The 16,831-nt window shown below is 40.6% G+C and overlaps 1 protein-coding gene across 1 annotated transcript in view; it reads left to right on the forward strand.

The window, feature by feature from the left end:
• The window catches only part of ablim1b (actin binding LIM protein 1b), a 235,828-nt gene that overhangs the window by 199,232 nt on the left and 19,765 nt on the right, over window positions 1-16,831 (forward strand). The window contains exons 14-16 of the mRNA XM_048550727.2: window positions 4,048-4,065; window positions 5,906-6,010; window positions 12,507-12,554. Coding sequence (XP_048406684.2) covers window positions 4,048-4,065; window positions 5,906-6,010; window positions 12,507-12,554 — 171 coding nt within the window. The remainder of the gene's footprint in view (window positions 1-4,047; window positions 4,066-5,905; window positions 6,011-12,506; window positions 12,555-16,831) is intronic.

Consider the following 16,831-nt stretch of genomic DNA (forward strand, 5'->3'; position numbering starts at 1 on the left):
ATCAAAAACAGAATTTGCTGGGAAAGATCAGTAGGTCTGGCAGCATCCTTGAAGAAAAAAATCAGAGTTAAAATTTCGGGTCGGGTGACTAGGTCTGGAAGGGTTACCGGACCCGAAACACTAACTCTCTGATTTTTTTTCTTGACAGTTGCTGCCAGATCTACTGAGCTCTTCCAGCAACTTCTGTTGTTGTTACTTTTTAACATGTTGCTTTTATTTTATTTAGTATTAAAGTACCTTCTAAAATGTTCTTGGATAATAAAAATAAGTGCAATTTTATTAAATTATGTAGATTATAATAACATTAGGGTTACATGATGTTTAACTTTTCTGCAGTGCTCGCTCACCATGTGGACAGCTGTAACACGGTGACTCGGTGGTTAGCACTGCTGCCTCACAGATCCAGGAACCCGGGTTCAATTCCACCCTCTGGTGGAGTTTGCACATTTCCCCGTGTCTGCGGGATTTCCTCCAAGTGCTCTGGTTTCGTCCTACAGTCCAAAGATGTGCAGGCTCGGTGGATTGGCCATACTAAATTGCCCATAGTGTTCAGGGATGTGTAGATTAGTTGGGCTTTAGGGGCATGGGGCCTGGGTGGGATGCTTTGAGGGTCAGTGTGGAGTTGTTGGGCTGAAAGGCCTGTTCCCACAGTGTAGGGATTCAGTGATCAATGACCATTGGCTATTTTCAGCAGTGATGCTGCCATGCCATTCTTGGTGATAGACATTGACATCCCCTTCCCACAGTACATTCTGAGCCCTTGCCAATCTCAGTGCTTCCTCCTGGTGCTGTTCAAAATGGAGAACTGCTGATTCTTGCTTTTGCTATTTCCCTAGCTGTATGACGTTATATGGGGTACTTCATTGAATGTCCATGGCTCCTAAGGTGCCTGGGCTTGAATGGGGTTCATTGAGGCAGGCTCCAGTGGGGCTATCTCCTCTAATAGTGGTGCCATCACATTAGGGAGAGCAGAATATGACTTCCTCTCCCTTCTGAGTTTGGAGTGGAGAGTGTCCTGGGAACCTCACTATCATCCTCCTCCTGCTGAGCATTTTGAGCTGCTTCATCCTCTAAATATCCTCAGTCCAACTCACCCCTTACTTGCTCATTGCCTAGCACATGCAGCAGACAGGGCACATATAAACCCTCTTTTGCCAGATAACTGAGACGTTAATAACTGATAATTGAACTGTCTCCCACTGGCACTTAGCATGCTCTTCAGTTCTGTCCCAATTTTGAGTTTGAGCTTGTTGAAGGACCTGTAAGTCCTTATGCTTTGTCTGTATCTCTTGGGCCTTTTCTTCTGCTGTCTCCATCTCCCTACTAGCCCTGCCCTTTTTTATGTACACCTTTTAAAACTGCATCAAATAAACCTTTTGGAGCTGGGTTTGAGCCTCCGGGCTCTTTAAATTTGCAGTTCCATTGTCTCACTGAAGTTATTAAATCAGCGCTCTCCTTGTCTAAAGGCCATTAGTGAGCCAGATGAAAACCAGATCAGTAAACTTTTAATTTCAAACTTTTATTGCATTTTATTGAATGGCTGGATTTAAATCTGAAAAAATTGACTTTCACTCCAGTACATTTCAAGGCATTGTATAGAGTTGTAGCGTGTAGTTTTATCTTGGTGGCACCACACAGCCATTTCGATATTTAATTAACACAATGAGGTCTGAAAAGGAGGCAGCTTTGTCTAGCTGGTATGGTGTCAGACTCCACATCACACAAGGACCTCCATTGACTAAGTATGTAGGCCACCTCTCTTATTACCCACTTGGGGTTAATATGTAGCAGTGGTGGGATGGGGACAACAGTAAATGCTATTTTATTAACCCTGCCTGACAAACCTCCGTCAATCAAGCAACGTTTCCCTTGGAGCATTGCTGTTTCGACATTCTAGTAGCTGTCTGGACTGTCCGTGAGGAATGCATAATGAGGCTTGCCTAATAACTGAGCTATTTACCAAAGTATCATGCTCCAGGGAAAACAATGTTTGACTTGCAGCCCTGGCTCTCTCAACTGTTCTGTCAATTGTGCGATGTTTTAGGGTCTAGAGGGTTGATCCATTTATTGAGCTGTTGCAAGTAATTTTATAAGTGAATGACTGTTGTTTCAAAAGCTTGTAAAACAACATTCTATTGTCATTCACAATCCCAGAAACACATTGAGCTATCAGGAACACATAATAATACAGTAGAACTAAATATAGGGTGGGATATTCTCTTCACTATAAGTGACAGTACAAATATGGGCAGGGATGGCACTGAACAGATACCTGGCCCCTTCCTGCCAGCTCAGCAATCAAGTTTTGGTGGGAACATCCATCAGCAGCCACCAATTATTGGCCTTCAGTGGTCAATGAACAGGGGCCTCGACCTACCCCTGATCCAGTTATCTTCCTTTCTGGGGATCGGGACAGGGATGTGCCTATTGAAAGCCCCTGGTAGCGGGTTCAGTCAGAGTGAGAGTTCTTTGGTGTGGCACCAGAGAGGATGAGAAACCCCTCTGAGCAGCCAGCAAGTGCATGGATTGGCACTTACAATCCAGAAATCTATTGTTCAGAAACACCAGTGTCTGGGTGGGGGTCTTAGTTGTCTTTAAAGACACCCAATCCAACTGTGTGCAAACTGTATTAAATTCGAGCTACACGTTTAAAATGAGTTTTTAAACAAAATGTTTGGAATTTAGCACTAAGGCAGATCTTTTTGGTATTCCTAACACAGCAGGTGACTTGTTGAAAAATGGAAGGTGTTTAATAAAAAGAACAATTGTGTCAATGTGTCTTTGATTTTCCAATGAACCCACCATTGTGTCTAGTCTCATGGTGTGGGGCCACAGAATATCTGATGTTTATTTCTGTTTGTTCTGTCCTCTTCTTCCTCATTCTCTTTGCTTTTTACTTTATAAAAAACATTTTATTAAATTTATATTCAGTGTAACCTAATCTTGCTTTTCTTGCAGATTCTTAATTTTAAGAAGGTTTTTTTATTCTGAGACCATAATTGAAGGTGGAAGAAAGATTGTTGAAACCTCCAGTCCTTTAACTGGGTGTTGTTTCGTGTTCTGAAATTTAATCTAGTCATAATGCAAACACAGTCTTCTTGCATCTTCAATGCATTTTCTTGTTAGCTGCAAAAATATAGTAACTAATTTGATTGAATGTACTCTGTTCTTGTGTATGAATATGAGTTCATTATGGCCTACAGCATAGAGACTTTAACCTCTTCAATCTGGAATGCTTGGAACCAAGGATTCGGATTAATATCAAAGAATAACATTAGAATGCTTAACCACAAGTGTGTGAATCTGAAACACCATAGATATAACTATATAGTTCAAGCATAAAAAAGTGAGAAAACATTATAAATCAGTGATAAAAACATTATTTATTTATCCACATACTACATTTCCCATGGTTCCACTCCCAAAGCATTGCATTAAAATAATGCCATGAGTTGCTTGGGTCTGTGCAAAACATTTCCAGACACTGGTGTTTCTGAACAATAGTTTTCTGGATTGAAAAGCTTACAATGTGATATTTAAAAAGTGCTTTTTCTGATATATTTAATGATTTGAACATATAGCTCTAGTAGAAATACCTTTGATTGGCTTGATTATGTAGAAAATAATAACACGTGGACAAACTGGCTTCACTTATCAGAAAGCAAGGAATGATATGGATGTCAGATAATTGACTCCATTCATGATGATAATTATATTGAATTAATTTTAGGCTCCTTAACAATTTCATGATTTCCTATTATATAATTGTACAACACGAGTGTATTATGCATTCCAAAAAGGACACTGTTGCCAATTATCCATTCTTCAGGACAGGCTAGTACTATTTCCCCCAGTGGAAAGGATTGGACAAACTTTGCTGGAGGTAACAAACCGTTTGATGTATGCAGTGAACCAGCATTCTAGACATCATTTCACAGAATATATTTAAGAACCAGAAAATGTTATCTTCACTACCTATACACAGCTTATTTTCTATGTTCTTGGCTTTTCAATTCTGTTTATCTGTCTATTTCAACATTGTTGCAGCTCCTACATTTTACATAGGTATGTTATTGCCCATGGTTTTACTTTCAAACACTTGTAAGCACGGCAAAGATAACAACCTTGTGTCACATATTGTCACTGCCATGGAAAGCTTTACTTTCAATCCCTAGAGGGTTGAAATAAAGACATTTCCTTTTAAGTCAAGCATGCTCATTAAGCATTTCTATTGAAATGGTTTTGTCACAGTTGCATATTGTCTTTAACCTAGAGTGTCAACACATTTTGTTTTGATCACATAAGCCAAGTAATTTTGCTCTGTTCACAGAATGTGAAAACAGTGAATCTTCTAATATTCTGCTCATCTGCACACTTAATTCATTTGCTGTTGAAGCCCTCATCCCCATTGATCTGTTCATCCAGAAATACCCATTATGTAACATTCTTATCTTTGCATTTATGTCCCTCCATGGTTTTGTGCCTCCTGAGCTAAGTAACATTGTCCAGCCCTAGAACCCTTTGAAATGTCTGTGCTGTTCCAGTTCTGGTCACATTCCTGATCTGCATTATTCCAATATTGGTAATCAAGCCTTCAGCTTCCTAGACCCCAAATTCTGGAATTTCCTCCCTCGAGTACTATCTGTCTACACGTTTTCCCTTTACTGAAGCTCTTTCAAATTCACTTCTTTGCTGAAGTTTTTGGTCATCTGCCTTCGTACCATTTCAGGTGGCTCGATGTCAGATTTTCTTTGGTAACACTTCTGTGAAGATGGATTTTGAGATGTTTTAAAAACACAATGTTAATATAAGTTTTTGTTACCAATCTCACATTTTGGCATCACAGTCTCTGACATAGATGTGAGTACAGCCATCACACTGTACTGTGCTGATGGGACTGTCTGACAATGGCTTGGTCTGAGAGCTAAACAGAAATATAGCAACATAATTTCAGGAACCCACTGCCAGTGCATATACTAATATGTTTAGAGTTGCATCTACTGCTTGCCTTGGGTCTGTGCAATGTTTGTTTTCTGTTGAAACCTTTAATGGCAACCAAAACATATCTTTGGTAACTGTTTGGTTCAGAATTGTCTTTAATTTAGATGTTTGAAATGGTATTTTAGGATTATTTATATATGGAGTAATATGGAGTATTTTAAGGTATACACTATTGAAAATTCCATCTTTCAGTCAACTTATCATCTTTATTACGAGCTACATAGTTTATAATCAACCTCTTTTACTTATTAGTTTGCAACAAAACTCATGCAGATCTTTATATTAGACTTTGCAATATTTCATGTGTAGTGAGTAATGGCTTCCAATTTTATTCAGTTTTATACAGATCAACTGGAGAATCATTACAAAGAGATTCCCTTTCCAAACTGTAGCATATTCAAGGATGAATTAATAAAAGAATAACATTCTACAAAGATAAGCCATTTTCTAATTTATTACCCCTGCTTAGTCAACTGGTGGAAACTCTCCAATTATTGCACTTAAAACTTAGTTTATTTAGCCTGCTGGCGTTATAATACATTTTGCCCATGTTTCATATTTAATTAGTCAAATTGGACATTGAAGTATTATAGAATTACATAAAATGGTCCAGTATTCAATTATTTCTGCTTGTTATTGTACAAGTAGAATGATTTGTATGTATTTTACTAGAAACAAAACCTTGTAGTTTCGGTATAAGTAATTTTTCAAAATGAACATCTGATAAGTATGACTGAAATTTGGTCAATGAACTAACACGCCATTACAATGTAACTTACACCACCTATCTGTAATGTTTTGGATTAATTTTAGTTACTTTATTAATGCAAGCATCCATTTTTTGTTGTATAAAATGATAAAGAATTCTATCCCATTCTCATTTTCTTTACTCTTCTTATTGGAGGCACTGAGCCATCCAGTGGTCGGAACTCCCCTCTCCCTAGTCGGTCCGAGAGCAGGCCTCTAACACCATCTTATGTTCAGGCCCCCAAACATTTCCATCTTCCAGGTAGGAATTAAACCACATCAGTTTGAATGTTGCAGTATAGGCAGTAGCTGTGTGTCTCGGTACTGTTTCCATTTCTCCTCGTAGATTCTTTGGATGTACATTTTCAGCCTGTGCTCATATGTACACAGCAAATCTGTGCAGGCACTCACTAACACCATTTTTAAACCATGTGGATTGTGCTTTCACAGTGTGGACATATGTAAAAAGCGTGTTGCTGTCTATTGTGCCCATCCAATTTGATCTGAAGATTTCTAAAATGGAATTGAAAGATTGCCTCTTTTTGAACAGAAATCCAGTTCCTTGTTTTGTATTGTACACCTCACAATTGATAAGATTTTGATAGTTTTCAACGAATGTTCAGTAGAAAGCATTAATATATGAAACATAATCCTTAGGCTATCACTGCTAATTTTTGAATATAACGAAAAGCAACAAGCTAATCTCTGTCCTGCATCTACCTTTATTTCACCTGATAGGATGCTACTGAACCTGGAGCAAAAGAAAAGCAGCAATATCTGTTAGACAACTAAGAAATTACACAGGCAGAAGCTTTTCAATGCTTGTATATTAACCACTCTGTAACCCTGGATCTGTCAACTCAGTTTCCACTGATTTAAAATCGGCATTTGTAAATAATGTGTGTCTGTGGTGACAGTGCTTTAGGTTTGTAGGAAAAGCAAAAAATACCAAACAATTACATGGATCTCTGTTCTAAGTCACAGGAATGATGGTATATTAGTAGCATTTAAACATATTCTGACTGTCACAGAGACATGCTGATTTCTTGTAGGTCTGTTCCATAAGTGAACATGGAAAATATGGCACCAAAAGACTATTATTTACAATTAGTGGGTAATTAAATAGACTGTAAGAATGCATAGTACATAGAAACAATCATTTATGGGACAAAAGTAAAAAAACTGCAGATGCTGGAGATCTGAAACAAACAAAAACAAAAATTACTGAAGAAACTCAGCAGGTCTGGCAGCAGCTGTGAAGAGAGAACAGGGCGAACATTTCAGGCCCAGTGGAGGGGACGCTGATTAAAAGCCGAGTGGTGGGAAATCTTAACTGCCTAATTGAAAACTGTTTTAAAATATCATACAAGCCAAGTACTAGAAATGCAAAGGAAATCACTGTGGTGCCTCAAAATATAATTGATCTGAAGAGTTAAACTGGAAGTACAAACAAAGGTAGTCTTTTGGTATAATACCATTTTTTAAAAAAATCTGTTTATATGTCTTGGAGGTTTTCATGACCATTTGTCAAATAAAATCTGATAATGTGAAGAGATATCTATATTATACTAAAAGATAATCACTTCAACAGCAAACTATTCATACCAATTGTTTTCATATTACCCAGAGTACTATTAGCTGAAACAAAAATGTTTCTTATATACGTGTGCCTCAGTTCTTCTGATTTTCCAATCATCTCATAATATCTCTCCGTGATGATTCTTGCTGGATCTTGGTACTGAGTGTTGATAGAGTGTTCCCTCAAGGGAGGTATCACAGCCAAAGAAAAGTCTGCCCTCAGCTGACATTTCCACACATTCACGCCCCACTGGGAATCTTTGTTCTAGTGGAAAATATGGGTAACGTTCAGGAAAGCCAAACTTACTTGATTGCCACCTCCCTAATTCAAGGCACACGGGGTAAATCAGGCACCCGCTATGTACGTCTCAGTAAGATCAATTACCCAAGCCCAAATTGGGAGCGGTGTTTGGGTCTTTCAAGGTTCCATGCTTATTAGCCAAATCAGATTTCTTCATTTTTTAAGGAAGATTATTCTGTGTGGAGTGAATTTTGCAAGAATGTTGAGAACTCAATCTGAAGAAAACAGCTATGAGAACAAACTAGGACTAAAGTAAGAAAACTGTAAAACTTCAGGAGTAGTATCATTGAGATATCGTGAGCCTGGATAATTTGTGTGCTGAAGTGTTGAATTTGCATCTCTCAAAGGCTGCTCTAGTGAAGCCCACAGGACCAGTTCTGTTGGCTATCTCGGGAAAATTAAGTATTATCCTCCTATCTTCTGTTGGAATACAACAATATGATAGCAAAACATTTCTCGCCTGTAGGCAGCAGAGGTAATTTTTGAATTAAAGTAATCAAATGATGGTAGAGAAGTGGGTACAGGCTGTTTGAAATGGTAATAGTGAAGTAATATGTCCATAAATGGAAATTTTTGGATTTTCTTTCTTGTCCAAATACATGATTACTTCCTTGTTAAAAGATGCAATTTACAAATTGTGAATCAGTTTCAAATCTGTTGAAAGATCCATGTGCTGAGTTGATGAGCCAGAAGGATTAGGCAATGCTAAAGAATCTTATGTTGGTTTTTTACATCTAACCCAGCACATTGTGTTATGTGTTTTATGTTTACAAGTCACATCAACAACATAAGGCTGTAATATTCCACAGTCCAGTGTTCTGCTTTGAGCAGTTTGTTATTGAAGTACATCCTTCCTGATCAACTTTGAGAGACGTCTCTTAATGAAGTAGAGTAGACTGACAATCCCAAATTATCTGACTTATTGATCTCAGTTCCTCCCCATTGCAAATTTAAAAGTGAGATTTGTATCATTTGATTTTAAGCTTGTTCATTTTGATTGCTGAAGCTTCTGAAACTCTTGAGCTATGTCAGTTGTACACTTATTCACAATTAAGATATTGATTAAATTAATACAGTGTTAAAATTAAAAATCATCAAAACAGACTTTGCAGTTCACTCCACCAGTGACACAGTGGCTGCTGATAGCACATTAGTCCTGCCCAGTGACACGCGAAATCTGCCGAGTGATGCACTGACCTAGTAAGGTCACTCCACTTATTCAATTTCTTGAGGTGTACAGGGCTGTCCAGCAGTGTAGTAAACCTAGCCTGTGCTGTACAGATAAATCCCAGTTACATACTGAGCCTCCACTTTACAATATTGTTCCTGCCTCGAGTGGCACCAACCCTGACCAGCTTTTTAATGACCCTGCCTGATGCTGTGCTGAGGCCACCTTGAGTGACACAGAACGCACAATCACAATTTGAGCCTGCAGATCACTGTAGTAACCATATCTAAAGCTATAATGAGCCTGTCCTGATGATTGACAAAGCTTATTACATTCTAGATAATAAAATGTGAGGCTGGATGAACACAGCAGGCCCAGCAGCATCTCAGGAGCACAAAAGCTGATGTTTCGGGGCTAGACCCTTCATCAGAGAGGGGGATGGGGTGAGGGTTCTGGAATTAATAGGCAGAGAGGGGGAGGTGGACCGAAGATGGAGAGAAAACAAGATAGGTGGAGTGGAGAGTATAGGTGGGGAGGTAGGGAGGGGATAGGTCAGTCCAGGGAAGACAGACAGGTCAAGGAGGTGGGATGAGGTTAGTAGGTAGGAGATGGAGGTGCGGCTTGGGGTGGGAGGAAGGAATGGGTGAGAGGAAGAACAGGTTAGGGAGGCAGAGACAAGTAGGACTGGTTTTGGGATGCAGTGAGTGGAGGGGAAGAACTGGGCTGGTTGTGTGGTGCAGTAGGGGAGGGGACGAACTGGGCTGGTTTTGGGATGCGGTGGGGGAAGGGGAGATTTTGAAGCTGATGAAGTCCACATTGACACCATTGGGCTGCAGGGTTCCCAAGCGGAATATGAGTTGCTGTTCCTGCAACCTTCGGGTGGCATCATTGTGGCACTGCAGGAGGCCCATGATGGGCATGTCATCTAAAGAATGGGAGGGGGAGTGGAAATGGTTCGCGACTGGGAGGTGCAGTTGTTTCTTGCGAACCGAGCAGAGGTGTTCTGCAAAGCGGTCCCCGAGCCTCCAATGTAGAGGAAGCCACACCGGGTACAATGAATATAGTATACCACATTGGCAGATGTGCAGGTGAACCTCTGCTTAATATGGAAAGTCATCTTGGGGCCTGGGATAGGGGTGAGGGAGGAGGTGTGGGGGCAAGTGTAGCATTTCCTGCAGTTGCAGGGGAACCGAACTCATCTCCACCTATCTGACTCCATTTTCTCCCCTTTGGTCCAGGAACTCCCTACCTACATCCGTGACACCACCCACGCCCTCCACCTCCTCCAGAACTTCCAATTCCCTGGCCCCCAACACCTCATTTTCACCATGGACGTCCAGTCCCTACACACCTGTATTCCGCATGCAGATGGCCTCAAGGCCCTCTGCTTCTTCCTGTCCCGCAGGCCCGACCAGTCCCCCTCCACCGACAGCCTCATCCGCCTAGCTGAACCCGTCCTCGCCCTCAACAACTTCTCTTTCAATTCCTCCCACTTCCTACAGACAAAGGGGGTGGCCATGGGCACCCGTATGGGCCCCAGCTATGCCTGCCTCTTTGTAGGTTACGTGGAACAGTCCCTCTTCTGCACCTACATGCCCCCAAACCCCACCTCTTCCTCTGTTACATTGATGACTGTATCGGCGCCACCTCTTGCTCCCCAGAGGAGCTCGAACAGTTCATCCACTTCACCAACACCTTCCACCCCAACCTTCAGTTCACCTGGGCCATCTCCAGCACATCCCTCACCTTCCTGGACCTCTCAGTCTCCATCTCAGGCAACCAGCTTGTGACTGATGGCCATTTCAAGCCCACCAACTCCCACAGCTACCTAGAATACATCTCCTCCCACCCACCCTCCTGCAAAAATTCCATCCCCTATTCCCAATTCCTTCACCTCCGCCGCATCTGCTCCCACGATGAGGCATTCCACTCCCGCACATCCCAGATGTCCAAGTTCTTCAAGGACCGCAACTTTCCCCCACAGTGGTCGAGAACGCCCTTGACCGCGTCTCCCGCATTTCCCGCAACACATACCTCCCGCCACCACCACAACCGCCCAAAGAGGATCCCCCTCGTTCTCACACACCACCCCACCAACCTCCGGATACAACACGTCATCCTCCGACACTTCCACCATCTACAATCCGACCCCACCACCCAAGACATTTTTCCATCCCCACCCTTGTCTGCTTTCCGGAGACACCACTCTCTCCGTGACTCCCTTGTTCACTCCACACTGCCCTCCAACCCCACCAGACCCGGCAGCTTCCCCTGCAACCGCAGGAAATGCTACACTTGCCCCCATACCATCTCCCTCACCCCTATCGCAGGCCCCAAGATGACTTTCCATATTAAGCAGAGATTCACCTGCACATCTGCCAATGTGGTATACTGTATCCACTGTACCCGGTGTGGCTTCCTCTCCATTGGGGAAACCAAGCGGAGGCTTGGGGACTGCTTTGCAGAACACCTCCACTCGGTTCGCAATAAACAACTGCACCTCCCAGTCGCGAACCATTTCCACTCCCCCTCCCATTCTTTAGATGACATGTCCATCATGGGCCTCCTGCAGTGCCACATTGATGCCACCCGAAGGTTGCAGGAACAGCAACTCATATTCCGCTTGGGAACCCTGCAGCCCAATGGTGTCAATGTGGACTTCACCAGCTTCAAAATCTCCCCTTCCCCCACCGCATCCCAAAACCAGCCCAGTTCATTCCCTCCCCCCACTGCACCACACAACCAGCCCAGCTCTTCCCCTCCACCCACTGCATCCCTAAACCAGTCCTACCTGTCTCTGCCTCCCTAACCTGTTCTTCCTCTCACCCATCCCTTCCTCCCACCCCAAGCCGCACCTCCATCTCCTACCTACTAACCTCATCCCACCTCCCTTGACCTGTCTGTCTTCCCTGGACTGACCTATCCCCTCCCTACCTCTCCACCTATACTCCCCTCTCCACTTATCTTGTTTTCTCTCCATCTTCGGTCCGCCTCCCCCTCTCTCCCTATTTATTCCAGAACCCTCACCCCATCCCCCTCTCTGATGAAGGGTCTAGGCCCGAAACATCAGCTTTTGTGCTCCTGAGATGCTGTTTGGCCTGCTGTGTTCATCCAGCCTCACATTTTATTATCTTGGATTCTCCAGCATCTGCAGTTCCCATTATCACTTATTACATTCTATCCTGTTTCCAATGTTCACATTATTGACACATGTCAACAATCCTGAAGGAATTCATATAAATCTCTGGCCTGAAACTTGAGGCAGTGCATAGTTTATGCAGCATCATTCCTAGTTAAAATGTATTCTGGCCTCTACCATGGAAATGGCTGTGCTCAATACATGAAAATTCAGTTGAGAAAAGTTCAGAAAAACTATAGAAGCAGAAACTCTTTGCACCATACAAAGTTTCATATCAACTGTGGAAATCTCAACCATAAATTGATGCCATTATCCTCATTCTGATTATTCATATATCAAAGCATTTTCGGTTTGCAGTGTTGGTGCCTACACAAGTTCTGTCCTGCTGTGTGGTTGCTGAAGTAGATAGTTGACATTCCTATGATTCACTCAAACATTTCACATTGATGTTTGCAATCATTTGTGTTGAATCTTGTATTGTACCTATTAGCTTTGCTTGTATTATCAGAAATGATTAATTTTCCAATGGTTTCATATCCTATTTAATAAACTGTGTAACTTTCTTTCAACAGACCAAGGGACTAATATTTATAGAAAGCCTCCGATCTACAAGCAATATGGTACTTTTTCTATTTTTTTTGCTGAAAGCTAAAATATCTAATTGCATGTATTTTTGTGAGATGTTAGCTTTGTTGAATGCTAAGAATCTTTTGCTATGTTTGCTGCTGAATAAAATGATAGTGGAAGTGGTTTGGTTCATGGTCAGATGGTTGAGATTGTATCCCAGAAGTCAAATCTGATATCCTCTCAGTGGTGTTGGCTATTGTGGAGAAGTCAGCAACCTTGTTACACTCTGTCCCATTGAAGTTAGGACACTATGGACAATATGATGATGAACCTGATGGAGTACTGAGTTTTAAACATACTTGATGTGATTTAAGGCATTTTTGTTTTACTAGTCATGGAGGATGGTAAGATCTTTCATATTGTATTAATTATGGCACTCAACTGTCCTCGGGTGATTTCCTTTTTGCACTGACTTTGTACTTTATTGTCTCATTGAGATGAAAGGTTCCGTCCAGATTAATCCCCTAAGATACATAGTTTATGGATAGTTTGTGACATAGATACAGACTCTCAAGAAATCAGATTGAGGTTGCCAAACCATTTTTCTCAAGAACTTGTAGCCAGTAAAGGAAATGATTCTCATCCTACAGAATAGATGAGATACATGTCTTAGTCTCTAGGTGCACTGGATCATTTCATACCCAGTTCCACATTCTGACTAAAATGATTGTGCAAGAGCTGTTTTTTTCATATTTGATTAGAATAGTTCACTATACTTGTTTCCACGCACCAATTTCATGTTTAAAAGTTGCTGCAAGGTACACTTTGTTGTTTTCTTCTAATGCTTTTAATGATTTTGTTCATGACCATGATTCTGCTTCACCCTTCCATTAATATGTGCCTGCTTTGATTTTCCATGCATTTAAGGTGTATGTACTGTTTGCAGTCATGCTGCTTATGAATTTCCTTAACCTGGAGGTCTTTTTAAGTATAAACTAACTAATATTAACCACACTATTTTGCCAAGTGTAAATGGTGGCAAATCTTTGTTATTTGAAAGTCTAAATGATATAAAGTATCCATTGCTAACATACTAAGTATTTTTAAACAAATTACATACTTTGAACAGAACACACACCAGACTCTTTCAATTTTAGATTCAAATGAAGTTTTAAATCAGTTTTAAAATTTGTATTTGATCTTTACTAAAGAAAGAGGAAAACGACCACTGGTGCAGCTGCAGGTCTGCGGACACAGTTTATCTTTAAAGTCTTAAGAGCAATCATCCATCTTGAGGGACTGTCACGATCCCCCCGCCCCCCCCACCATGTAAATTGACACAGCCCACCCCTCTGGGTAGGACTTTCGGCCACCCACAGCCTGCAGCATTCATATTGGCCTTCCTACTGACCTTAAGTGGATGGGCCTCATAAGAGTGGTGTCTGGTAAGATTTGCAGGCAGATCTTATAAACAATCAGCATTGGGACTTGGAAATGGTCCTCTGTCTCATTTCAAAACTAAGATTCCAGTCTTTGACTGTGACTTGCAAGTAGTAATAAAAGAGTAATGAATTTCTGAAAGTGTTAGTTATTTTATAATAAAAATTACTTTATAATAAAAATCACTTCTCCCCAAAATGCACTCCCTTCCAGAACCAGTGCTGGGGCATATATGATATAACCAATTACTTAGTCACTAATCACACTACTGTTGGATGTAGTGTTGACATTTCAGGATTTTTTTCTTTCCTTGAACCTCCCTGCTCTCCCAGTGACTGTTTCTTTAAAAGGACATCTGTATCGCAATCACTTTTTTTTGATTTGTACTGCAATGAAATAAATTCGTCAACAGAACATAAAAGTAGCAAATTTGATCTTAATTAGAGTGATCTGGAAATACCAAAAGCCTCAAATGATGTATAAACATAGTAAATAAGCACGATTACTATAATTTTCTGAGGATCTTCTGAAATTATCATGGACAATTGAGAATACTTCCACAGAATTATATGCCCCCCTCCTCTATCCCCAAATACTAAGCCAGTACTACTTTAACTCTTACCAGTTAATTGTAAGCTTGACCTTTGAGTGACACCACATGCACAAAACTTGGCTGATATATTTTAAAATAGAACACCAGAAATGGTTGTCATTCATTGGCCAGCATTCTCAGGAAAAGGCCTGGAACAAAGAGCTGAGAGCTGGAGAAATGAATTGTTCCTAATATTTAATCTGAACCACCAGGGGACCCCAGTCACTAGTGCGATTGGTATTGGAAATCTGTTCCTTGTGCTTACCTCACTGACAGCATTCATACTAAAACCAGACAAACTCTCAGTTATACATGGGCATCTATTTATTAAACCTTCAGATAAAAATTCAGCCACTTTCTAAGTTGGCAACAATTTTTTTAAATATTAGCATAAATCAAAGAAAAATAGTTGCTTTGAACAAGGCTAGGTGAGCTCCCTGCGCATTACACATAGTAGTGTTGCACCCACAATTAGCATGAACAAAGGAACTTTTGATTCATACCCATTACAAGAAGAGCTCCTCATTAATCTTTGGTTAGTTCTGAAATTGATTGGCATGATCTTTTAAAACCATTTGCAAAGTAATACCTATAGTACAGGTTAAGAAATGAAAAAGAGATGAGCAAGTAATGATGTAGGGAATATGAACTCTGAAAGTTGTATCTGGAAAGAAGTGCTGAGGAAGCTATAGATTTCTAATTTTGATGTCCTGGGAAAAATTGAATTAGAACTGGAATTGGAGATTCTAATTAGCCCTGATTTCAACAAAGTGACAAGATGGGAAAGAGCATGATTGCTATTGGCAAAGAGTAAGGAAGTAAGCCACCAACAGCAACATTGATAGAGTAATTTAAGAGAAAACTAAAGGGTAAACTTCCAAATTCACTGAAGAGCTGACCCAGGGAGAACGTGATTAGACAGTTAGCAATACAACCTTATCTTCAATTCACAACTCCGATTCCCCACTAATGCTTTGCAATTGAAGAATTTAATGTTAGGTACCCATTAAAATGCCCTTAAAGGCAAATAGCATTAATCTGTTTGGGAGATAGTAGGAACTGCAGATGCTGGAGAATCTGAGATAACAAGGTGTAGAGCTGGATGAACACAGCAGGCCAAGCAGCATCAGAGGAGCAGGAAGGCTGATGTTTTGGGCCCGGACCCTCCTTAAGAAATGCATCTCTGAAGATGGGTCCAGGCCCGAAACGTCAGCCTTCCTGCTCCTCTGATGCTGCTTGGCCTGCTGTGTTCATCCAGCTCTACACCTTGTTATCTCTTAAACTGTTTGGACTAGTTCTCTGCCAAATCTCATCAGAGGTTTTCAAAAAGTCCAAGACAAGGACAGATGGTTCTCAAGATTATTTAAGGACAGAATTGCAGAGGCATTTGTCAGTCAGTGTGATCACCAGCAGGACATTACATTATAACACATACCGCTGCTTATTTATTTAGCTAGAATTCTCAAAGCCAGTTGTGAATTGACTATTGGTGAATGCAAGCAAAGTATTGCTGCATGTGCGAGAGGATGGTGCTTAGAAGTTTAAAGGGGATTAGTGAATATACATACATCTTCAGGATAAGGAGGTGAACAGGGAGAAGACAGAGTAAATGCAGAATTATGGATCTTGAGAACATAGAGAGGAACAGAATCAGGACTGGGCATATATGGAGTTCAGAAAACAGAGTTTGATGGACCTGGCAATAGTAAGATGATGTTAATCAGAATAAATTAATTGGATAACGTGAGGAAATGTCATGATGAAATGGAAGTAATATTTTCAGAGGTTTTTTGTTTAATTAAATTAATACTCTTAGGTTAACAGAGAAGCTCATTTATCCTGAGCCCTCAATGAAGTGCAGTAGTTAAAGAAACTGAATTGGAGATTGGGTTGCAACACCACCATTTTCATGTTCTAATCTGCACTCTCGTCAACTTTATCTCCTGATTAATAAATATCCCTGAAATAAAAGTTACCTTCACACCAGCCAACATCTTAAAGTCATCATTATTGAGGTCTAAGTAATTTTTATGTAAACAGTTTTTAAAATTCTACACTCTGTGACATATAAACTCAATAACTAATTCTAATTGGTTTTTAATGTATTTAAATTATGCTAACTATAGTGAATATTGAGGTTTACAGACAAGTGTGTTAGGAATTTCTTCTAAATCTAACATAAGCCGCATATGCACTGAAAGCTGAGTTCTACAATGGTAGGTCTATTAATTCTATAATTACTTGTTACGTTTTCTGCTACGACTAACCCATTATAAAATATTAAATATGCTTATTTAG

This window comes from Stegostoma tigrinum, chromosome 20 (assembly GCF_030684315.1).
Source record: "Stegostoma tigrinum isolate sSteTig4 chromosome 20, sSteTig4.hap1, whole genome shotgun sequence".
NCBI classification, from domain to species: domain Eukaryota; kingdom Metazoa; phylum Chordata; class Chondrichthyes; order Orectolobiformes; family Stegostomatidae; genus Stegostoma; species Stegostoma tigrinum.